The sequence below is a fragment of the Rhinolophus sinicus genome, chromosome 10, assembly GCF_057876585.1.
Source record: "Rhinolophus sinicus isolate RSI-liver-muscle chromosome 10, RSI-T2T, whole genome shotgun sequence".
Classification (NCBI taxonomy): domain Eukaryota; kingdom Metazoa; phylum Chordata; class Mammalia; order Chiroptera; family Rhinolophidae; genus Rhinolophus; species Rhinolophus sinicus.
The window spans coordinates 17,139,624-17,163,699 of NC_142510.1; the positions used below are offsets into that span (position 1 = coordinate 17,139,624).

Below are 24,076 nucleotides of genomic sequence, written 5' to 3' on the forward strand. Positions count from 1 at the left end.
AATATTTTAAGCTCTGCAGGCCACACATTCTCTGTCACATTCAACTCTGCCATTATAATGCAAAAGCAGCACAAACAATATGTATGTACATGAGTGGGCATGGCTGTGTGCCAATAAAACTTTATTTACAAAAGCTGGCAGCGGGTTAGATGTGGCCCGCTCTAGCCTAGAGCAGGCCTTCTGGGCAGTGTGACCTCTGGGTTATGGCCCATGTCAGTCCCCATTCCTCTACCCCATTTGTCACTTTCCTAATGGCTTCCGATCATCTATCCAGTCTCTCAAAGCGTGGTCCCTGCAAGTCCTGTGTCAGCATCGCCTGAGGCTGTTTCCTGGGCCTTATGCCAGCCTATCCATCAGAACCTGTGAGCAGATGTGTCCCCACGTCATTCTCTGCACATCACAGCGCCGGTCCGTTCTAGGCTCAGACCCACGGCATTCACGGTGCTTCCGCCCTGGCTCCCATGCCCACCTGTGCAGCCCCACCTCCCAGCGCCCGATGTGCACCACCTCGCCCCGTCTCGGCCTGTGCCGTCCTCTCCTCCTGAAATGACGCCCCCTCCGTGGATCCCCCGTTCCCAGAGCTCCGCTGCCTGATGGAGCCCACTCTCTCCGACCACCTCGGCCCGGGCGTTCCATCAAACAATCTTCCTCTTCCAGGTTTGGAGGTGGGAGTTTTCTCGTGCAGCCACCACTGTGGCCTTTATCTGCACAATTCCTGGGGGCTGGGGGACAAGGTCCTTCCCGAGACGACAGACGTCTGCCTGTACTTACACATCGATGAGGTCCGGTTTCAGGACCGACGGCACGGCAGTCTCAATGTTGTACAGTTTGATCTGAGAGCCGTACAGAGTGACTTTGACCAACCTGCCGGCAAAGGAGGTGAGAGAAAACACTCAGCTTCTGAACCAAAGGAAGACAAAAGGAGAGAGGCGCCAACAGAGGTCCCCAAAATAAAGGCCAGACCTTCAGTTTCATCCCAGAGATATGACCTGAGATGTGCATAAAAGATTTATCCACAGACACCCACGAAAGCATTACTTACAGTAGCAAAAATTTTTGAAAACCCTATAAATATCTAACATATACTCTCTATGATGTACTATAATATATACAATAAAAATAATTAAAATATAAGTTTTGGTTGTGTGTTTTACAATAAAAAAATTTTTTTTAAGTAAACATTTCAAATGGGTAGATCTATATGATAAAGCAAATACAGCTCTGTAGAATCTGGGTGATGGGCGTAGCCTGTATTATTTTCCCACTTTGCTGAAGATTTGAAAATGTTCATGATAAAATATTGGGGCAGTGAGTGGAGGGAGCAAAAGTCCTTAGAATGAATCGAGGGTTTTTTTCGTTTGTTTTGCTCTGATCACCCTCACTGGGTGCCAGAGGCACACGGTGGTTTTCCTGGAGCAGCTGCGCAGTGGCCACTTGCGACTGGACCTCTATCCCTCCACTGGGTTCCTCTGCACAGAACACACCAGAAATGTGCCATCGCCACCTCCACCAACAGTGACACTGCGTGGTGTGAGAATCCCCAAACAGCTCACTGATGCTCACTTACTCCAAGCAGCAGCAGCTGCGTAAATCCAGGTGTTTTCTTTCCCAGCACAACTTTCAGAAGCGAGCGGCTGAGCCTGCTGCCGCCCGGGGCTCACTGCACACCAACGAGCATTAAATGCAGGAACTAAAAGCCAGCTCTCCTGGCGCATGGAAAACGCCTCTTTCCTCAGAGACAGACAGACACTCTTTTCTGAGTCAAGAGGGACAAACTGGAGACCTGGCGAAGTTCCCTCCGTGCCTGCTCAGAAAGGAAAGCTGCGAGCAGGCCTGACCGGACGCCAGGGAAGACAGCGTGCTCCTCCCTCCGTGCAGCAGAGCAGGGCTTCTCGAGCTTCGCTGGGCGTGAGAATCACCGGCGAGCTTGTTACCAGGGCGAGCTCCCCGTCCTACCCCACACACCATAGCTGGAAATAGGCATCTCTGGAAAGCACCCGGGGGCTCTGATGCCTGCGGACACCCTCTGGGAATGCTCCTCGGCTGCGGGCAGAGGAGGACTTCATCACAAAGCTACAAGCTGGTCAGAAAGGGGCAGACAGGCGGGCACTGCCAGTCAGTCAAGAAGGGGAGGGTCAAAGAGCCACGGCCCCCAGTCTGACCTCCCAGGAAGGGGGGCGGTGACTAGAAATCTGAACAGTTACTACAGGAAGGAGTACACATGTGCCCTGGGGTCCTCTTCAAATTGCTCTCCATGCTTACACTCGTACAGTAAGTACTAAGTATATTCACAACGGGCAACTATCACCACCAACCATTTCATCCTGTAGAACTTGATACCCATTAAATAATAATTCTCCATATCCCAGCCCCGGCCCTGCAACCACCATTCTCCTTCCCGACCCTATGAATCTGACGCCTCTAGGGACCTTCTATGCGTGACTCACACAGGACGACCACATTCTGTTTTTACATTCCACGGCGTTCTTTAACGCTGTTCCACACTAAAAATGGACTTTTGAATGTCTTTTAATGTTTCTATGGTTAGCAGTTTTAATGCCAGGTTTGTTTTCTGGAACCTATAGGTGAAAACACTGCTAAACACACTGGCTATTAAGATCACGTGGCTATAACAAGGCACCGCCTCTCACACTTTAAGTTGAAGACAAAATTAGCTGAGTATCTTTAAGTACTGGTGCTCTGGACTGAAGCGGTGCAGAGAGGTCCCAAGCTGTCACTTCCCAGGTCCTGAGAGATACATCTCTCTGCACTGAGGCCTGGAAGCAAAGGGCACAGTCCTGGACTCAGGAAGCTGCTTAGTCCACGGGCTCCGTCACAGGAGCTGTGTGACCCGAGGCAAGGCACTCAGCGTCTCTGGGCCTCGCTGACTCGCAGGTAAAGTGACAATACCTGTCCCTCCAAGTACAGATGGAAGGTGCAAAACGACTTTCGAAAACGTCCTACTACTATAGGCCACTTTTATTATCGATATTAATCTGGCTTTTAAAGAGTCACTTAAAATTCTTAGTTATCTCTATTTTTAAGCTTAGAGTAACAGTTAAATAAAAACCTGGGAAGCAAGTGACGAGGCTTGCAGCTTGGTGTCCCCTCAGTGTGTTAGCAGTGATGCGGCTACTGGGCCAGGGGAAGCACCAAGCGTCTCCATCTTGACTTTGGGCTGGACCCACATCCACCCAGTTTTGATCCAATCAACTCAGTGTTACTGTGAAATGCACGAACCGCCCATCACTTCCATCTTAAGCGTATGACTTAAGTGTGTGAGTTCCTGAGCAGAGGGGCAGCGGGCAGACTAGGTAGCATGAAATGTTCCTCAACAAATGCAGCTGTGAACCCTACGAGGGACCCAGGGGAGGAAGTCGCGAGAGGGCTTGGTGGTGGGAAGGCTGGGAACCCCTCTCAGGTCAGGCGTGGCGGCAGCCCAGCTTTAACTCCCTAGGACCCGAACAGGACGAGAAAAGCAGTCCTATTACACCAGGACAGGGAAAGTCCCACCTGTGACATCTAGCTGCCTATTACCTGCTTGTTTGTCCTTTTATTAATTAACATGGCCTTCCTGATGTCTCTGTAGCCTCTAAGCAGAGACCTCACCTTCTCATCTGGCTAATCCTGTCTTTACATCTACATACGAGACCCTCAATGAAATTAACAGCTGTATTTTTGTCTGCTACACAGCAGGCCCGGTGCCAAGTGCCTCATCTCATTAATTCCCCCAAGAAACCGACAAGAGACTCCTCCCCACTCCACTCTACCAGTGAGGAGCCTGAGGCTCAGAGGCCACGGGACCCACGTCTCCATGTTCACGTTGCAGGGGCAGAGCCTTGGTTTCCCTGGCGCCAGGGCAGCGGCTGGCGGGAGTGCACTGCCCTCACACACGAAGGCACAGCGGAGCGCCGCAGAGGGCCTGGCGGCCAGCCTACCTCTCCACGACTGTGAAGGCATCGCTGAAGCGCGCAGCGAACACGTCTCCGGTGAAGTACTCGGCCAAGCGGCCGGCAGCCTGCAGCAGCGAGCTCAGGTCTCTCAGGGAGCAGTGCAGCCGCCGGCAGTCGTTCTCCGCTGTGATGTTCAGCCTGTGGCCTGCAACACAGCAGTGCAGACGTGTCGTCATGGGAAGAACATGCCTTAGTGACCACGACAGACAACGGCTCAGCCAGGCCAGATACGTTTAGCAAAACCCATTCTCTAAACTCAGCAACCCACAGGCTGACTCCCGGGACCACGCAGGGCGGCTGGGCCAGCCTGGGGGTGACAAATGGACCGAGCACCTGTCAGGTCCTGACGCCACCAGTTTTACAGACAAGGGAGCACACCCGGGAGGCCCAGTAACGTGCCCAGTGTGGGCCCCATTTCCGGGGCAGAGCTGCTGTCCTCATCAAGCCCGTCTAAGCAGCTCCACACCTCCCTGCCCTCTGCACACGGCCCTGCCATAGGATGATGTCTCCATGGGCTGAGGGGCGGGACTGTCCCTGCTCAAAGAACAGGGTCGCTCGGCGGCCCAGCCCAGGAGAGCCGTAGGCGCAGAGCATGAGACACCCAGCACAGCACTGGGACTCGGGGCAGGTTCCCTGCCACCTGCTGGCTCTGGGCCTCGGCAAGCCCTTCTGTCTCATCTTCAAAATGGAAAAATATGCTACTATTTCATTCACTGTTGTAAGGGCCAAGCTGGAATGCACAGAAAAACCCATACACTATACACCATTATTCAATGTTTGCAATAATTATGACAGAAAAAGCTAGTGATTTTCTAAGGCCTGAAACTCCCTTGCTTTTCAACATCATTTCTACAAGCTGAGCAAGGATAATGCAAAGATGAAAGACAAAACTGCCTCAGTTCGGCAACCTCTTGGGCCCCTCTCCCCACAAGGCCCACAAGACAGTAAGAACCATGAGCCAGAGGGGGGGGCTCTGCGTTCGATAAAGTCCTCCTCCATCACCCAGCAGGACTGAGGGGGGGCAGTACCAGTCAGCCCACTGCCCCCGGGTACCTGCGATCCCACCAGTCCCGACACTGTCCAAGGCTTTGCCCTCCGCTGCCACTTCAGGGCTTTACTGTCAGGAGACAAGCACCTCAAAGCGCTCATCACCAACCCTCCTCCCGCGGCGCTCCACAAACACCTTCCTAGAACCCCGATGGAAGCGCACAGCGCCCTGCAGCAAGGGGCCAAAGCCTCCTGGGCCCTCCAGCCAAAGGGGGAGCCTGAACTCCCAGTACCAGCTCCAGGTCTCCCACGACCTCACCGCCCCCGATGATTCCACTCTATCATTGCGACCCGATAACCCCCAGGGCACCTCATGCCTGCACAAGGGTGTCCCTTCCTGGACTGCCCACCCGCCTTGCTCGCTCTCACGTCTCCTGCACACCCACGTAACCAGCACCTCTTCTGGGAGGCCCGCCCCCCCACCCTTCCCCCAGCAGAGAACCTGCCTCCCGCCTCCTGAGTTCCTCCCGGGCACCTCCTCCCGGGCACCTCACGCACAGACAGATAAACTAATGATTTGCAAGTCTTCTCACTTTCAAGTCCTTCATGGGAAGGGGCCATGCCCAGTGTCACACAGCACCTGGTACAGCACAAGTGACCCCAGGTGCAGAAGTGAGTTCAATACAACAGAACAAAAAGCAAACTAGACAGAGCAGAAGAGGGAATCTTGGGAGCTTAACTTCCTCGAACTGCCCTTGGGGATATTCACATTAGTATTTAAAGGTGAATGCGGATGAGCTACACCTGTGGAGAAGAAACCAGCAAAGCTGAATGAACACCTACGAAGGTGATGGGTGAAGTAGCCGGTTTGATGCCTGACCTCCTACACCGACTTCCGAGCGGTGAAGCTGGGGACGGACCTGTGACAACACATGGAAAAGGGGACACTGTGTCCAGGGCACTGTGGGTCACATCCCAAGGAGAACAAAAGAAGGGGCAGGTCCAGGAAGGACCTTACAAGGTGACAAAGGCCAGCTCTGACCGGCCCCGATCGCGTGTTCTTTCCTCCACAGAGAGCAAGCAGAGCCTTCGTGCAGAGATGACTGTCCGCCCCCAGGCAGCCCTGCGAGGGCCCCGGGGGGGCATCCAGGAGCCTGAGCCAGGCCCCCCAGTCAGAGCAACGGGAGGACCAGCCCACAGCACCAGCCTGGTGAGCCCACAGCAGACCGAACCAGGAACCATTTCTAGCCACGCTGGGTCACATGAGAGGACACACCCCTCTCTTCATCCCCACCCCGTTAACAAAAGGAGCACAATTATACACCTCCCGAGTGTCTGGGATTTTCAGGGTCAAGGAGAGCCAGCCGACTCCCAGGGTAAACTTCTAAACCCTGCGGCTCCCCTGCACACCCGCCACGCCTTCCGGCTCTGTGGGAAACAAACCTCCTGAACACACCCCCGGGAACGGATGTGGTGGCAGGACAGGGACAAGGCCAGCCTTTCCTTCGAAAGCGGTGTGGGTGGGCTCTGACTGAGAGCCCGCGGCCAATCACTCTCCCTGCACCCACCCATCTTCATCTTCACTCCGTCTCCCACAAGCTCCGCCCTGATCACTAATTTTCAGCTTATCTGTTGTACTGAATACCTGGAACGAGGCACCCTCAGGTGTACGTTTAAGAACTAGGTTCTTAAATATTTGAAGCATGAAGGGAAACATTCTGTTTCTGTCTTAAAAACCAACTCCAAACACCACCGTAAGTCAAGGTCCCGTCTGCGTACAGCCCGACAGACAGTCATTAGACAGCCAAGAGCCACCCTGCCCAGGCCTGCGGCCCTCCCCTCTGCCCACCCGCCATCCACACAAACCACCTGAGGCACGGCCCTTCCCTGGCACCGCACCCAGATGCCACGGAGCCCAGTGCCCCTGGAGGGAGCCCCCACCCATGGACGCCTTGGTCAGACGTGGGGAACCTCCTGCCTTTACTTCCTCCTCACGTCCCCGGCCCACTCCTGGAGGGTGGAACACAAACTGAGCCGGAGCCTGCTGACACGCGACAGGCAGTCCTGGAGGGATGTGAAGACAGGGGAGACGTTCCTGCAAACTGCACTTGGCTGACATAACGCCCGAGGGTCCCTTCCGTGTCCCATCACCCTCCTGGGAGTCCTCACCATCCGGGTCACTCCCCGCTACACCTGCCCTAACTTGTCTAACGAGGAGCCGTGTCCACAAGGAGAAGCAGCTCGGACTGCCGTGCGTGGTTTCCACTAACTAGGAGTTTGAACCATATGCAACTGCTGAGGTTTGGCCATTTCTGGCCGAACAAAACTGCAATTCCATGTAATTCATCTTAACACACGTGCCATCTAAGGTGCATGTTAACCCAAACTGCAGCTGGTTCTTTCCCGCAGTACCTGCAAGCCGGACGAACACACAGGCAGAAGGACCCCGTCCAAGGCTCCGCCTAGGAACCTCCTACCCCCAGCCCCACTGCCAGGTCACCAGGCACCCCCTCCCCCTGAGGAGGCAGGCTGGGGCTCCCACTGCGGAAAGCCATTCAGATCCCCCCCCTTCCTCTACTTGGCTAAGCTCAGGGCTCCCCCCAGCAGCACAGAGTCTGCAGAGTGGGGCGTTCAGGTGAGAACACTGCTCCGTGTGGGTTTGAAACAGAAGAAATCACGGCCACGCTCAAGTCCCATCTTCCAGAAACCACCCCCTGAAGCTGCCCACATGCACTCTGAGCCACCTCCGAAAAGGAGCTCCCTGGCAAACCACTGCCCTGGAAATAAACACCTCCTGTCATGCGAGTTCAGTCTTCTCCTTCTGAGGGGGCTGGGGAGGTGAAGGTGTGAAAATGAGCGATTGCGGTTTGCGGCATTCCACCCCGAGGAAAAGGCAGGCCCTAAACAAACCCAAGCAGAACAAAGAATTAAGTCCCAAACTCTTACATATTGTAGCTGAAGCACTTGGTTAGGACAGACAGTCTACATGGCCAAGAGGAGGGGCTCACAGGGTTTCTCAGGGCAGAAATACTGCCCCAGGCAGGAAACATCTCAGGAGAACAGCAGACATCACACTCACACGAGGAACGGATCCCTCGGGCCAGAAAGGGCACAAACGCCGGGTGAAGGGAAAGATAGGCAGCGAGGGCAGGGCCCCGCAGGGTGAGGGAGCCCACGGCAACGGCCCTGTCACAGCGACATGTCTGCCTTGGACTTGACTGAGGAAGAGGAAGCAGGAAGGTGAGCAGCAGTGGAGAAAAAGTGAGGCTGCCATCCACACAGGCTCCAGGAGACCCAAGAATTAAAGGCCGGGAGGATAAATATGAGTGGAAGGCGTGGGCCACAACCTATGGGGACAGGACACCGTGGCTTCTGCTGCGAGGCTAATAAGCACGCAAGTTATGTGGGGGGTAAGCAGCCATGGGAACCAGGGACAGAATGTACTCAGAGTTTCCATTTGTTAATAGCCTTTGCGTTGGAAACTTGGCTTTGGAGCCACCAAGGGATGGGAGAATACTTCGTTATGGATTGGAGAGCTCATTTTAAAAAAGGAAATAAGTGTTTCTGTGGCCTGAGAGGCAGTGCCACTGGAGTCTGCACTAAGGAGCAGGCGAGGGTGAGATTTAGAAATAATCTGGAAGAGCCTAGCACACTGTGAAATTGCCAGTAAATGAGCAGGGATACGGTACCGCACTTGGGGAAAACTAAGTCAGATTATCCTCCTCGGATGAGAAGCTCTAAGTGATCGGCTATGTCTCAGAAAAAGGATTTAAGAATCATCACTGAAAATTTTCACCTCAAGACAGACTCGATGTAATATACGAAAGGCAGCTACCACACTAAAAAGGAAGCTGAGGGGTCGATTCTGGGGGGAGGGAATACATGCTTAGTGTTTTATTTTTAAGGTCAAGAACAGTGTCGTCAGGGTCCTGAGTACATTTTAGGAGAGACCCCCAGGGTGCGCTTTTTCCCAAGAATGGATTCTGGAAACATCCGTAGCATCTGTACACAGTCAAATGATTTTCATTCATGTTGACAACCTATTTTACAGGTGTGCTTGCTCTGCAAAGTTCTGTAGAAGCTGTTCTTGCCCTGTCTACAAAACCAGGGCCTGTACTTGGGCCATGCCAAGTCCCATCAACCTCCAGGGGCCCAGTGGATTATTTAGAAGCTCATCTAGTCATGGAAAGAAGCCGTCACAGGCCACCCAGAAGGGCGGTCTCAGAAAGAGCACCCCAGGGAGGCCGTGCCATGAAAAACAAAGTGACCAGGAGCCGGGCTGCACCTTGCAGCTCGATGACAGGCTGAAACAAGAGTCACCCAGCCCCGGGGCTGCAGGCCAGGGCCAGGCCAACTCCGGCAGGGAAAACCCTGGAGGAGGAGTGCGAATGACTGCAGGAGATGCGCAGGCAGCCCGGGCGTCTGCAAACGCACTCGTGAGTGTCTGGTGTTTGCAGCAGGCATGATGCACGTCCGATTTTAGTTCATTCAACTTGGTATCCTTCCCCGTCACACCATCTTGGGACCAGCAGAAATGAGCTACGTGACTGAGTAAATTAACACCTTTGAGCAGCTCTGATTTCCTCTTTTGTAAAATAGAGCTAACGAGTATTAATGCTAACACCTCACAGGCCAGCTAAGGGAACGAAAGAAGATAACATAAGCAAATAACACAATGCGTGGCATGGAATGAGTGTTTTACAAATGGAGGTTATCATTATTACTACTATTGTTATCATTACTAGCAATAAATAAACAAGTGCTAGCCCTAAACCCCAAGAGGTGAGCTGGGTACTTGGCAGCCCAGAGCTTTCCCAGCGGCCGTTTCTACGGGGGACGCTAAGGTCCCCGGGCTCCAGGTGCTCCCCACCGGCCGGTCTGCTCCATGACTGCTCTTCTGTCCTCCTGGACTCTGACGTCCAGACAAGAAGACGTGTGTCACGGCACAGCCTTGGGTCATGTTTTCCCAGCACACCCGCAGATTTATAGGACATCAGGACATACTCCAAGGGCCAGAGTTTTTAAAAAGCCCCACCTCTGCTCCAGATTATCTCCTCCCCCCACTGAAACCTCTGGAACAGACTGTCACAGGCTTATCTTTGAGCTCCCCGTGCCCCTTTTTATCATGGCTTTTCCTTTTTTCTGTTTAGAAGTGAGGGGAGATGAGCAGCAGGGAGGTGGCAGAGGAGAAACCATGTTCTGACAGTACAGAAAGCAGTAATTGAATGTTAGTCAATCTGTTTGAATGTTGGTTAAATTAGACAATAAAAACGAGTTTACCTGACCCTGAAGTAACTACAAACTGCTGTAAGCCCAGATAAACGTCTAAATTGTCCTGAAGAACTGGGAACTGAAAACAAAGAAACAAAGATTAAAAACAAAATCATAAATGTGAGTTTTAACAGCATTTTTCCATTAAAACAGTACAAGTCCTTGGGGGGGGGGGGGGGTAGGCGCAGATAAAGGTTCTCCTGGGAACCTTTCCAGGCAGCTAAGAGGTGGCTCCCTTCAGTGTCCCCCCGTTCCCACAACTGAAACCACCACGTCATATTTGGACTAAGAAAAAAAACGTCAGTTTGACACTTTTTTAAATTTTTAAACAAAACAGTGGATGCTAAGTATGCCTATTACGCTCCTAGAGGCCGTCCAGCCCCCAATGATCTCCCCCTTTGGGAGCTGAGACTGGCCTAGCTCCCTTCAAATCCAAGTCCAAGGGAAACCCGACCTTTGAGAGAAATGTACACATGCCTTTAGTGAAAGGCAGGCCGAGTGAGAAGACGGCTGGACTATATGGAAGTCAGCTTCCCTTACTCATTTAGTGACAGGACCTTCAGAACCAGGGCGGCAGCTTCTCTTTCTAAACTGCTAACTCCCCATGAAGATAAAACCTAATGTGACAGGTCCCTAAGAAAGGCAGATGACAAAATAAAATGCCGCTTTCCATCGGAGAACATGAGATACAGCGCGGCTGCACAATGCAAGGCCCCCCATTAGGTTAGCTTGCCTGTGAAGAAGAGACAGGTTAGAGAAATCTCCTCGCAAGACAAGCACCACCTAGGGAATGAATGGGCCGTGTGATGGAAGCTGCCAGCACCTGAGCACAGGCAAGCAGTGCCAGCCCCTGCCAGGATGCACCTCCCAGCGGCTCGCTGTTCAGCAGCGTAACTCGTGGAAGTAAACCCTCTATGGCCTGGCCTGTCAAACCACCGATGAAGGCAGTAGTAAAACTCACATTACGTCCCAGAGCCGCGCAAAGAAAAACAGGGCTTCCCAAAGTTGACTTAAAATATTTCGAGAAAATGCTAACATTTGATCAATGGAAGGGTCGGGGCTGGCACTTAGTTTCTGTTTGGCATACTCACTTTGGTAACACCAGTGACAAAGCAGCCCTCCTCCTCACACTGTCTGCGAAAGGAGAGCGTGAGGCTCCTGCCCCCCACACGGTGACTTACCAGGGTTGAGAAGGCGTGTGTGGGAAGCAGCTCCATCACTCTGGCCACGACCTCCAAGCTCTGGCGTAAGTACCGCTGCCACTCAGTCTGCTGCTGCAGGGGGACACGGAAGAGTCAGCTCTCCTAACGGGCAGAGTCTTGTCACCTTCCCTGCCCACCTGTCCTCGGCCTAAGGCCACTCTCAGACAGAACATTTTGAAGGAAAGGCTAGTGATGGAACCAGGTTATTTGGTACTTGAAAAACGCCAAGCTAAAATATATCTTAAATCCAATGAATTAATGTCATTAAAAGCTTTTTCCTGAGAAAGCAAATGATCCATGCAGAATGAACCGACTCTATCCCCTACAGTCATAGGAACAGATAAAAAGGCACTTGGGAAATGCTCGAGTCCCCTTTGCGGCAGCCCGACTGTAAGACCGGGCCCCTCACTGCCCTCTGAGCCAGTCCACACTGCATTCCTGTAAGTATAACCTCAGTGCCGCGCCAGGTGTGGTCTGCAGACGGCCTGTCAGAGATGCAAATGCTGGGTCCTGTCCCCAGCCCAACCCTACCGGCGAAACTCATCCATGGAAAGTGCGAGAAGCACTGGCCTCAATCACACAGTTCACAAGAAGTGAAGCTAGTTCACAAGCACCTACTATGCACCAGGCACCAGGCACCAGGCACGCGGCCATTCCTGCCTTGTGAGTTACCCTCACATAACTGTCAACACCGACATATCACCCCCTTCCAGGAGATGAGAAACTAAGGCTCAGAGAAATCCCATGTCCACAGCTCAGTCTCCTTCATGCGAGGTTGCAGATTCACACCCAGGATACCTGGTTCCGAGAACGGGACTCTTTCTAACCCTGTAGACACGGCTCCCTCAAGGTCTTCACAATGCCACACTCACTGCTCTTTTGAAAGCCATACCAGTGACTTGAAAATGTTAAAAGCGCACGTGGTCAAGCAAAGAGCACAGGAGTTGGGGCCTTAGCGCCGCGGGGGACACCAGCATCAGTAAGTTCAAGGCTGACTTGACGAGAGCAGTTTACAAAATGTGCTCGGAAGCAACTTCCCCTCCTTCTAGCCTTATCGTGACGACTCCACCAGCAGCCAGGCGCGGGCGCAAGGCAGGGGAAGCGGGAGGCACACAGAGCTCTCACTAAACCACGCGTCCATGTACACGTGTACTTACGCCTCCCGACCACACAGGTCAAAATGCCTGAAAAACTGGTTTTTTACAATTAATGAACCCAAAGAGACAGGCTGGATACAAATATCACACGTGCAACTCAAGCCCTAAGATGACTGGCTTAGAAGACTCAGAGCAGAGGCTGACAGGCTCCAAGTCTCCTGTCAGAGCGCGAGTGACAGTGGCCACAGCTCAGGGAGGCTGTGTCCCTTACGTCGTCGTCCAGAGTCTCGTCGTCCAGCTCCTCCAGCTGCGCCTGGTTGTATCTGAACTGGATTCGATGCAACACCTCCGTGAGCAGGAGGCCGAGGGCGTCTTCGTACCTGGGTGGCGGCAGGAGGAATTCAAGGTCAGGTGACAGCAGGCTTTGAGCGTCGGGTCTGAAAAGGCCCCCAAGGCCCCCCGCACTGTGAAGGGTGTGTGTGAGTCATATACAAGCGGCATCTAAGCTACACTCAGCTGATGGGGTGGCACATGTGTATGTGACAGTGGAACAGCAGCAGGTTTCTCTTTATTTAGCTGTGTTCCAGGCACCTCGATGGACTGACCCTTTCTTTTCTCATTATATAACGTCCTCCTTTGTCTCTGGTAGCAATTTTTGTCTTAAAGTCTATTTTGTCTGTGTAACTACGCTAGATCTCTTTTGGTTATTGTGAGCATGGACTATCTTTTCCTATCCTTTCACTTGCAACCTAGTTGTGTCTTCGAAACTAAAGTGAGTCGCTTGGAGACAAACAACATGGAGTTGGGCCATGTTTTTTAATCCCTTCTGCCAATCTCTGCTTTTTAACTGGAGAAGTTAATCTTTTACATTTAACGTAATTACTGATAAGGAAGGACTTCTACCATTTTGCTGTTTTCTCTCTGTCATATCTTTTGTTCCTCAATCCCACCACTACTGCCTTCTTTTGTATTTTCTAGAATACCATTTTAATTCCCTTGCCATTTTTTTTCCTCTTCTTCCGCCTCCCCCCCCCCCCCCACTCTGGTTCAAGCCGTAGTTTCTCAGTCTAGTTGTGTAGGACGCAGCTCCCTGGCCCATGCTGGTGTTATGAGCCTTGTGCTCCACACCCCACCCCACCCCGCTGAGGCAGTTGGTTGGTGGTCAGCCGCTCTCGATGGCTGCCGGCCACTCACGCTGGCCACTGACCGCTCATGGCAGCCCATGGCAGCACACAGCAGCCCGTGGCAGCTCACGCTGGCTGCCGGCCACTCACAGTAGCACATGGTAGCCCACGGCAGCTCACATCAATCTCCGACTGCTCATGGCAACTCAGCTCCAGGGAGAGCTGTTGTTCACAATCTTAGCTGTAGAGGGCGCAGCTCACTGGCCCATGGGGGAGTCGAACCAGTGACCTCGGCGGCGTTAGGAGCAGGCGCTCCAAACACCTGAGCCACTGGGCAAGCCCTTTGCCATTTCTTTTACCATATATTTTTTAGTTATTTTCTCAGTGGTTGTCTTGGGAAGTACAGGTACTATATTTAACTACCAGTTAATTCAATAATTCAATCCTTTTAACAACTGTGAGAGGCAGGTGGTATTGATGGTGTTTTTCTGACAATTTTAATAAACCCAAACCTTAGTCCTAGGGGTGGAGCTGCTTCCTGTAGCTATCGTCTGTATCATCTCAGGGCCCCCTTTTGCTTTTCCAGTCCCCTAAAGCCAGTTTAATTCATTTCCTACATTGAATTCCTAAAATAATTAAGTGTGGTTTCTGTTTTCCTGACAGGACTCTAATAAACCACCTAATCTACTCAGGTGAGTATTAGGATAACGAGATAACGAACGCTAAAAGGTATCCAATGCCAATATCAAATGCAGTCCATCTAGACTAAGAGTTCCAGACTCTGGAGAGACCGTCTAAAGACATTTCAGAGTGTGGTGGGGGAAGAGATCATTTCTTCACTAGAGACAGAAATGCTGCCCACTCTCCCCACCCCAACAATGACTCCCTCGGTCTTTGTAAGTGACTAGACTTAACGGAGACTAGATTGCCAACAGAGCATGGGGAAAAAAAGGAGTGATGGCAGGAAAATCACTAATAAAATAGGCAATTATTTGTGGGGAAAATTGCCAAGAGAATCAAAATCCCACTTAGGTAGACTTCAGAGAGAGGTAAGACCAAACACTTGAGTCTGGAGCCTATATTTGCCATTTGTTCAAGACATAAATTCCTAACATTACAGAAGTTGCATGCTATAATTTACTATGATGAACCAAAACATTTTCACAATTTTGCTAAGAAAGAAAATCTTCTTCACACTAGAGGACATAAAATCTGTCACCTATAAACTGTCTTATTGAGCTAAAAGGGAATTTAAAGACTTTGTACGCAAAGGTTACCCCTAAGTTAGACCTAAAATCCTTACTGGTAGTTGGTAACTATGGCTGCAGAAAAAAACCGTATCACTTAGAAAATTAAAGCCGACTGGGAACCAGGCTGAAGCACACTAAGGTGACTCATCCCCCGAGTGTGGGGTGAGGGCTGGGGAGCATATGGAGGTGGCAGACGCCAGTTGCCTACCCAGCAGCCATTCTTCCCTCCTCTGTAAGAGAACACTGGGCATTGAGGCCATCCATCTGTGAGACTACGTTTCCCAGCCTCATTTGCAGATTAGGGGTATGGTCAAGGACGTATTAAAAGGAGTCACCACGTGGGGCCTTTGGGAAAGCTTCTTTGTCCAACTTCCCCCTCTCATTCCTGCTCCCTGAATTGTGGGTCTGATGCCTGGGAATTCAGCGTGCATCTTTGACCATAAGGGGACAGCAGAGATGGAAACCATGTCTAAGGCTGGTAGAACAAACAGGTAAAAGGAGCCAAAATATAAGTCAACACACCAAGAAACGAGAAGGCACTGACCCTTTTATCAAGGGAAAGACAATCAACAGGTGCCAACCTCAAGATGACACGGATGCTGGAATTATCCGACGTTTACAGCACTTACTATAACCACCCTCCATGAGGTTCTTCAGGTGGGAGGTGTTATGGGCTGAACTATGTCCACTCAAAATTCCTATGTTGAAGCCTGGACCCCTAGTGTGACTGTATTTGAAGATAGGGCCACTAAAAAGGGAATGAAAGTTGCATGGGGTCATCAGGGTTGGAGCCTTAATCCCACAGGACTAGAGCTCTAAATGAAGGGCCACGAGGGCGTGTGTGTGCTTGCCCGCTCTGTCCTGTGCATGAGCAGAAGAAAGGCCATGGGAGACACAGAGAGAAGGCAGCCCCTGTGAGTCGGGGAGAGTCCTCACCAGAACGGCATCTGCCAGCACCTCCAGTCTCCAGAACTATAGGAAAATAGATTTCCATTCTTGAAGCCACCCAACCTGCAGTATTTCATTATGGCAGACCGAGATAATACATAATATTAGGTTGGTGCAAAAGTAATTGTGGTTTAAAAGGTAAAAAATAGTTGCAAAAACCGCAGTTACTTTTGCACCAACCTAACAGAAGGTAAATGATTATAAGAAAGAAACCTGGAACTTCAAGAAAGAAGGTAAAATAAGAGACCTGGCAAACGCCTGGGTAAATACCATAGACTATTTCTCTCCTGTTAAGATCTTTAAAATATGAATGATGGGTGAAAGCAAACACTGAACACTGTCTGATGGGGTTTTCAATGTACACAGATGTAAAACATACAGCAACCTCAATATAAAGAAGGGAGCGTGAAAGGATCTACGTGGCGATGAGGTTTCTACATTACACTGGAAGTGGTCAAAAAATGTGCGAAGTATATATGATACCCAGAGCAACCACTTAAAAATCTCATATAATGAGATATATAGTCAGACACTCAATAGATACATTGAAAAGGAAAATTAAATTTGTGTGCAACTAACAGTCTCAAAATAAATGAAACAAAAACTGACAGAATTGACGAGAGAGATGGACAAATCCACAATTATACCTGGAGCATTCACCTCTCTTGGTAACTGATGGACCAAGCAAGATAAAAACAACACGTAGAACATGATTGATCGATCAGCCTGACCTGACTGAAATTCACAGAACACTCCACCCAACAACAGCAGAATACACACTCTTTTCAAGTGCACGATGAACAATCGCCACGAAGACTAGGTCATACACAAACTGTAACAAATGGAAAATAACTGAAATTGTACTATGTTTACAGATCAATATCAACTAGAAAACAATAATAACAAGATATATGGAAAACTCTCAAAATATTTGGAAATTAAAGAGGAAATCTCAAGAGAAATTTCAAAATATATTGGACAATGAAAAGGAAAATGGGACATATTGAAATTTGATGGATGAAGCCAAAGCACTGCTCAGAGGAAAATTTATAGCATCAAACACTTCAACATACAATGGAGATAAACCTATAGGCCTGTGTGGATCAAGCCCACAGATGTGATTCCAAAAGCACCCCAACTTCTTCTGAGAGTTAAATAAAGTTGTACGTGTTAAGGCAACTACATAGTAGGTTTGCTCAGTAAGTATATGATGAATGAAAGAACAAACGAACAAAGAAATAAACAACTCGGGCAATAAACAAAGTTCCAAGTAGGATAACTACGAAGGACTGAAGCATAATCCTAGATAGCTTTTTCAACTCTAAGAAATAACTAAGATCCATTCACTCGCTCTCTGGGGCAGTCAATAGCACAAACCTCTCGTAGCAAGAGCTAGAAAGCTACTGGAACCCGACATACACCTGGTTAACACCTTTTATTAGTTGTAGCAAAACGCCATGTGTCATAATGGCACTTCCTCTTTATTAAGCAGAAAACTATATTAAGCAGGGAAAAAAGGGGCAGCAATTTTTCTCACGCTCACCCACATTTGTTTACAGTCCAATCTAATGTCACCCGGAATCCCTGGCTGGTCTGTGGCCAGAGCTTGCCCGTGTTCTCAAGACAAAGAGGTTTACAGGCCATGGCTCAATAATGTTAGGTTGCTTAACTCACTTCAGGTTGCCCCATCTTCCTGTAAAAATAAGTTTGTACACAGGTGACTCCCTCCACATTGACAAGCACAAAGTGAAGGGAAGGAGAGAAAAGGGAAGAAAACCAATACTTATTTACTCAGCACTCACTGTCAGCCAAGGTACGTAGTGTGATCAAACAATACGGTGAATGTTTAAATAAAGAAAATTTATTACAGTAAAAGACACGTTGCCATTAATCCCCTTGAAATACTCCCCCTTGCTTCGAACACACTTACCCATCGTTCTTGTCACTTGCTGAAGCAGCTCTGGAAGTCCTCTTTCATGAGTGTCTTCAGTTGCGCTGTTGTGGCTGCACTGATGTCCTGAATCATCAGAAGTCACTTGGTGCCAGATCCAGTGAATAAGGTGGATGAGGACACACCATAATGTTTTTATTTGACAGAATCGCCGTACCAGCCGTGATGTGTGACACAGAGCGTTGTCATGATGGAGGATTATTTACGGCACACTTTAAAACACACCTTCTCTAAACCATAGCTCACACCTGACTGACTGCACCGAACAAGTTGAAACTTGTCCCACACTGTTACTAAGGTTCGTCGCGTCACTTCCCGTATTGAAGATCCTGCCTTTCCGTTGGATGGCACTTGGCAGCAGCATCCACCGTGGTTTGTGATCACAATGGAAAGGCTCCATGTCACATATCACTTCTTGCACAGCATTTTCTGTCAAATAAAAATGTTACAGTGTGTCCTCATCCACCTTATTCACCAGATCTGGCACCATGTGACTTCTGGCTCTTCCCCCAAGTTAAATGATTCAGGATATCGAGGCAGCCATGACAGCGTCACTGAAAACACTCAGGAAAGAGGACTTCCAGAACTGCTTCAGAAAGTGGCAAAACGATGGGATAAGTGTGTTCAAAGTGAGGGGGAGTATCTTCAGGGCGGTTAATGGCAATGTGCCTTTTACTGTAATAAAATTTTTTTTAATTTAAACATTCACCGTATTGTTTGATCACACTGCATACTTTACACACACTGGTTCATTTAATTTTCTCAAAAACTTGTAAGACAGGTACAACCATCCCCAAAGTACAAATGAGGAAAAGGAAACTGAAAATTCAGGTCTCTCCACACCACTTGAAAATGGTGAATCTGGACCATAAGCCCCATCGGCAATTCCGTTCAGCAGGGTATGTTACAGAACATTCATCCCATGAACACTGGGAACCAAGCTCTCTGAAGTCCCCACCCGCTCTGACTAAGACCCTCTGAGCGTTCTCACTGAGCAAGGAACACGCAGAGCCAACACGCTCCAAAGACTGAAAATAAATGCCCGTACGATTTGTGCTTCTCCACGTGTGGCCCCCACTGTGTTGTGATGAATGATGAGAAACCTTTAAACCACAAGAGACAGGAACTCAGCGCTGCCTCTGTGACTTAACCACACCTACATTTCCCACTGAACACACAGAGAAAACATTCGACTACTTCCAGCAAGATCAGTTGTTTCTGAAATTCTGACTCAAGCCACAAGTGTGATTCCAAAAGCACCAACTTCTCTCAGATATATTTTGTCAGCTGCAAAACACCTGATCACATTTATAAGCTCCTGGGTAAAACGAATGTGGTAACTACCAGGAGCCAGTGCTCTTATCAGCTGCTTCTGCAAAACCACGCACTCTGATAATCGGGGTCTTTTATAACCTAGAACAATGGCTGTCAAACTTTCCAGACTTTCATTTAAAACCTTTGGAGCACAGCCTTGTATCCGTGTACAGTGTAAGAGGTAACAGGTAAAATATGTAAGTTTCACAGGCAGGTGCCCAGATGATGGTTACGCTAACAGCATAAACCACAGACCAGCTTTGAAGGTTTGGGGTTTTTGTCTTTTTTGTTTAACTAAAGGCATAAAAGCGTTATAAGTGTTCTGTTTAAAAAACAAAAAAGGTCCCGCATAATTAGAAAGCCTTAGGATGATAATCAACTGCTCACAGAAGAATCCCTCAGGGGTAAAGTGCTCAGCCAGAGCCACTGCCAACTGTGCGCTCAGCCTGTATCAGATGACAGGGGCCTGGGCAGACAGGTCCACATCTGCAGGAGGGCTCCAGGCTGTCCAGGGGCCCTTGTCACCTAACTGCATGGTCACCACCACAGCCCGATGGCAGCCACATCACCCACTAGCTATTATCACTGTGGGGTCACCTCTGTGACCATTTCCTGAGTGCCTACCCGTGCTAGAGGCTGTCCCAGGCAGCTTACACACGTGGTTTTCCTGAATCCTAACCATCGTTCAACAGAGGTATTAATTAGTATGCTCATTTTGCAAGAGGAAATGTGCTCAGCACATAAAACCTGACCAAAAGTAACAATGCGACCATGAAGCAGAAAAGGAATTTAAACTCTATACCACTGCTCCTTCTACGGGTTGGTGCACTAATTTGAGTAAGTGTGTATCTAATAGCAATACTTTGTTGCTGTACTTTGCTCAATGGAACCATATTCTCCATACCTAAAGCACAACCGTACTGTGCTTTAAAAAGCATTTTCATATTAATAATTTCCCTAAGTTATCCTTCCAACAGCCTGAGAGATATGAAAGAATATCTACCACTCAACACAGCAAAATCAGGCACAGTTCCCAGACCAAAGGATGAGACTGCTAAGCATCCAAGAAAGACAATTTGGTGGAATTACCTTTTCTCTGAAGAATCTCATTCAAGAACACAATTACTCACAGCTGGCAAATTCATCAAAAACAGGATCTACTGTTGTATAATAAGGTTTCTGATACATGAATATACTACCCATAACCACATTTGACCCAGCACCATGGCAACCTGGAAGCTATTTTGCAATCACAAAACTAAAGTTAGGAGACAAAGTGCAAATGTTGAAACTTGGAATGCAAATCTTCTGTTTAAAATTTTTAAAAACTCAAAACCTCGGCTCTTCCCGGGCAAAGGGTTCTAAAGGATGGGTCCAGCCTCTTCCCGGGAGGGGATTCTCCTCCCAGTTCCGCCTGGCATGGTTCTGGGGAAGGGGTGGGTGTTCACGGTGTCCACCACCCAACACTGACACCATTTACTGAGCACTCAGAATGTGCCAAGCATTCTAGACACATTAGCTCATTGTTTCATTTCTGAAATGAAATAATGACCACAGTGCACAGGAAACATACTTTCTGCCTGCAAGCAAGAAAAACAGGCTTGAGAAACATAGGGAAAAAGCATTTCCCCATTTTCTATTTTTAAAAAATACAATGAAGGGCCGGCCTGGTGGCTCACATGGTTAGAGCTCCATGCTCCTAACTCCGAAGGCTGCCAGTTCGATTCCCACATGGGCCAGTGGGCTCTTAACCACAAGGTTGCCAGTTCAATTCCTCAAGTCCCGCAAGGGATGGTGGGCTCCGCCCCCTGCAACTAAGGTTGATCACAGCACCTTGAACTGAGCTGCCTCCCAGATGGCTCAGTTGGTTGGAGCGCACGCGGGCTCTCAACCACAAGGTTGCCAGTTCAATTCTTCGACTTCTGCAAGGGATGGTGGGCAGCGCCCCCTGCAACTAAAATTGAACACGGCACCTTGAGCTGAGCTGCCTCCCGGATGGCTCAGTTGGTTGGAGCGCATCCTCTCAACCACAAGGTTGCCGGTTCAATTCCCAAAAAGGATGGTGGGCTGTGCACCCCCTGCAACTAGCAACGGCAACTGGACCTGGAGCTGAGCTGCGCCCTCCACAACTAAGACTAAAAGAACAACAACTTGAAGCTGAACAGCACCCTCCACAACTGAGATTGAAAGGACAACAACTTGACTTGGAAAAAAGGCCTGGAAGTACACACTGTTCCCCAATCAAGTCCTGTTCCCCTTCCCCAATAAAATCTTTAAAAATAAAAAAAAATACAATGAAAAGTACAAAAGTCATTATCTTGGATGGTGGGATTATGGATAACTTATCTTTTTTATATTTTTCGATCTTTTCCTGGTTTCTAAAATAAATACCTTTCAGGAAATGTTCAAACATGTACAAAAGGAATAAGAATATAATGGAACCCAAGTTCCTATCAACTAAGTTCAACATCAATTATCAACACGTGGCCCGCCCACTTCCCCTCCTCCCCAGTGGATTACTTTAGAGCAAATCCCAGGTGTCATATCATTTCGTCCCCTAAAATACTTCAATTTGTATCTCTAAAGCAGTGCCATTAAAAAGAAACAAACACAAAAGCATTATCACACCTTAAAAAATTAACAATACTCACTACTTTTTTCATCAGAAAAAAAAATATGTTTTCAGAAAATGAGATATTTAAGGGGAAAAAAGAAGAAGAAAATACTCATTACTACCTAAACAGCCCATGTGACTCAATTTCACTAAAGGGTCTGGCTGCATGGCTGCCCCTTTAGGCCGTAAGAAAAATAGGCAAAAATGTCTATTTCTAGTTATCAATGTTTCTGGGGTTTACCTGTTGAGAACTGCTTCCTTGTCTCCCAGACGACTTTTAATTTTACTTGTCAGATAGTCCAAAAACAGCGTCCAGATATCCAAGCAAGAGAAGTAACCTTCATGAGTAGGCTATGGTGCAAAAGAAATCCAGACAATAAAATTACTTACTGCAAATACTCCTTAGAAACACACCCACCAGATTACTTCCACCAGAAAGTTACAACCATGAGCCTAGATGCCCTCAGCGTCCTGGTAACCACAACTGGTGTCGTACAGTCGGTGTTTCCAATCGGACCCCGTTCACCCTCACAGGACAAGGGTACAATGGGAAACATCATTAGGGAGCGGCTATTTAGGGCAGACACAGTTACAAACACGCCGAGCGAACACCTGTCTTTGATCCGAGACTGCTGAGGAGGGCTCTTACAGATCACCCACTTCAAATCTGTTTTACAGAGAAAAGAACTGAGATCCAGAGACGTGATTTACTCAAGGTCAGGGGAAGGAGTAGGCCCGCTTTCCCCCAGCTAACGCTCTTTCCACAGCAAACCATCAGAAAATCAAAAATAAGTTTCAGTGGCTCCAAAGGTGCCAAGTGGACACATCTGAACAGCAGGAAAGTAACTCGATGTAACGGACTGACAATGAGCTGGTTGAGTCTGACCACTGGACATTATCTCTGTACAAGTAGGGGTGTGCAACACGTAACAGCAAGCTCTAAGCCGGTGCTGATAAGGGCAAAGAAAAGAGAGAAGAGGAAGTGTCTGCAGGGTCCGTGTGCTAGGCCCCCGCACCAACCACTTCCAAAGCCTGGAGATTCTATTTCAGGCGAAACCCAGGCGTTAAGCTCGCCAACATCTAGTCCTTCTCACCCATACTCAGTTTCGCCTTGTGGTCCCCCAACCCCTTACACAGCCACTCAAATTCTTGAACCTGCAAAAGTTCTTTGGTTTTATTTTTCATTGCTTTATGAGCCACGTGATTGGTGGCAGGATCAGATATGGAAAGAAAGAATACCATCGTCTCTTTGGATCAGTTTTCCTTCCATTTCTGATCCATAAGGAAATCCAGTTCACAAGGGCATGTATTGAGTGAGGTGCCCAAGAGGTCCCTGACAGTAGGCGGTCGCACGCGGTGGGAGTTCTGTACCCAGGCTGGTTCTGAGACAGAAAACTGTAACTTAGAGAACGGGCAGACTCCAAGCCCATAGTCCACAGGGCAGCCCCGGAGCCAGACCGCTCTGCTCGGTCAGGACCACTGACAAGTCACCCAAAACACCCGTTTCCTGTCTCTGAAAAATCCAGGAGATGCAATGAAGCAGAATAAGCAGGAAAAACAATGAATGAGCCACGTGGACATAAGATGGGTAGTGATGGATGACACTCAACTGGCACAGCCAGGAAATGTCGTCTCAGACCCATTTTAAAAGTGTACCTGTGCTCAGATTTACTTTTTGGATTCCAGGGCTGATTTACCACTGAAGACCCGGGCCAGTTCCTTCAGGAAACTAGTGAATGACACCACTCTTACCCCCCAGTGGTTCACAGTGGTTGTTATTTGCATTGGTCAGTTTGATCTTCACGATCGTCCTAGAAAGTGGACAGATGTATTTTTTCTTCTTCCCATCTTACAGATAAAGAACCCAAGGTTCAGAAGTGAAGTTACCTGCCCAAGGTGACAAGATAAGAACCAGAACTGGAACCAGAATGTGGATCTGAAGACTCTGCTCGGGAGCCCGCCCTCCTCTCCGAGGCCACACCATCGCAGGCAGTTTTAGGAAGAAGAAGGGGCAACAGGAGAAGCGCAAGACCAAGAAGGAATCGCGGATGATACAATAAGAGAAGGAGCAGGAAGACCGAAAGCATATGCTCATGCAGACACCTCAGGGGCTCGGCAAGCCAGGAGGTGACAACGTGACAACACTGGAGAGCGCTGGGTCTGAAGGGACTGCGGCCAAAACTCAGGTGGGAGAGGAACAGAAGAGAGGAGCTGCTAAAAAAAGGTACGGACACCATCCTGTCTTATTACGATGCTTTCAAAGTATGTTTACCAGCACCTAAATGTCTCAGAATTTTAGAAACAAAGGCCAAAATAGTGAGCACACCCCTAGTAATCCTCTAGACAAGAAGAAAGACGCTTTCCC

The 24,076-nt window shown here is 49.1% G+C and overlaps 1 protein-coding gene across 2 annotated transcripts in view; it reads right to left on the reverse strand.

Annotated features, from left to right (window-relative positions):
* The window catches only part of XPO6 (exportin 6), a 100,266-nt gene that overhangs the window by 20,839 nt on the left and 55,351 nt on the right, over nt 1-24,076 (reverse strand). For both annotated transcript variants that reach the window (XM_019754694.3, XM_074322979.2), the window contains 6 exons: nt 21,953-22,062; nt 12,782-12,890; nt 11,393-11,485; nt 10,221-10,290; nt 3,939-4,098; nt 772-864 (listed from right to left, as the gene is read on the reverse strand). In XM_019754694.3, the coding sequence (XP_019610253.2) occupies nt 772-864; nt 3,939-4,098; nt 10,221-10,290; nt 11,393-11,485; nt 12,782-12,890; nt 21,953-22,062 (635 nt within the window). The remainder of the gene's footprint in view (nt 1-771; nt 865-3,938; nt 4,099-10,220; nt 10,291-11,392; nt 11,486-12,781; nt 12,891-21,952; nt 22,063-24,076) is intronic.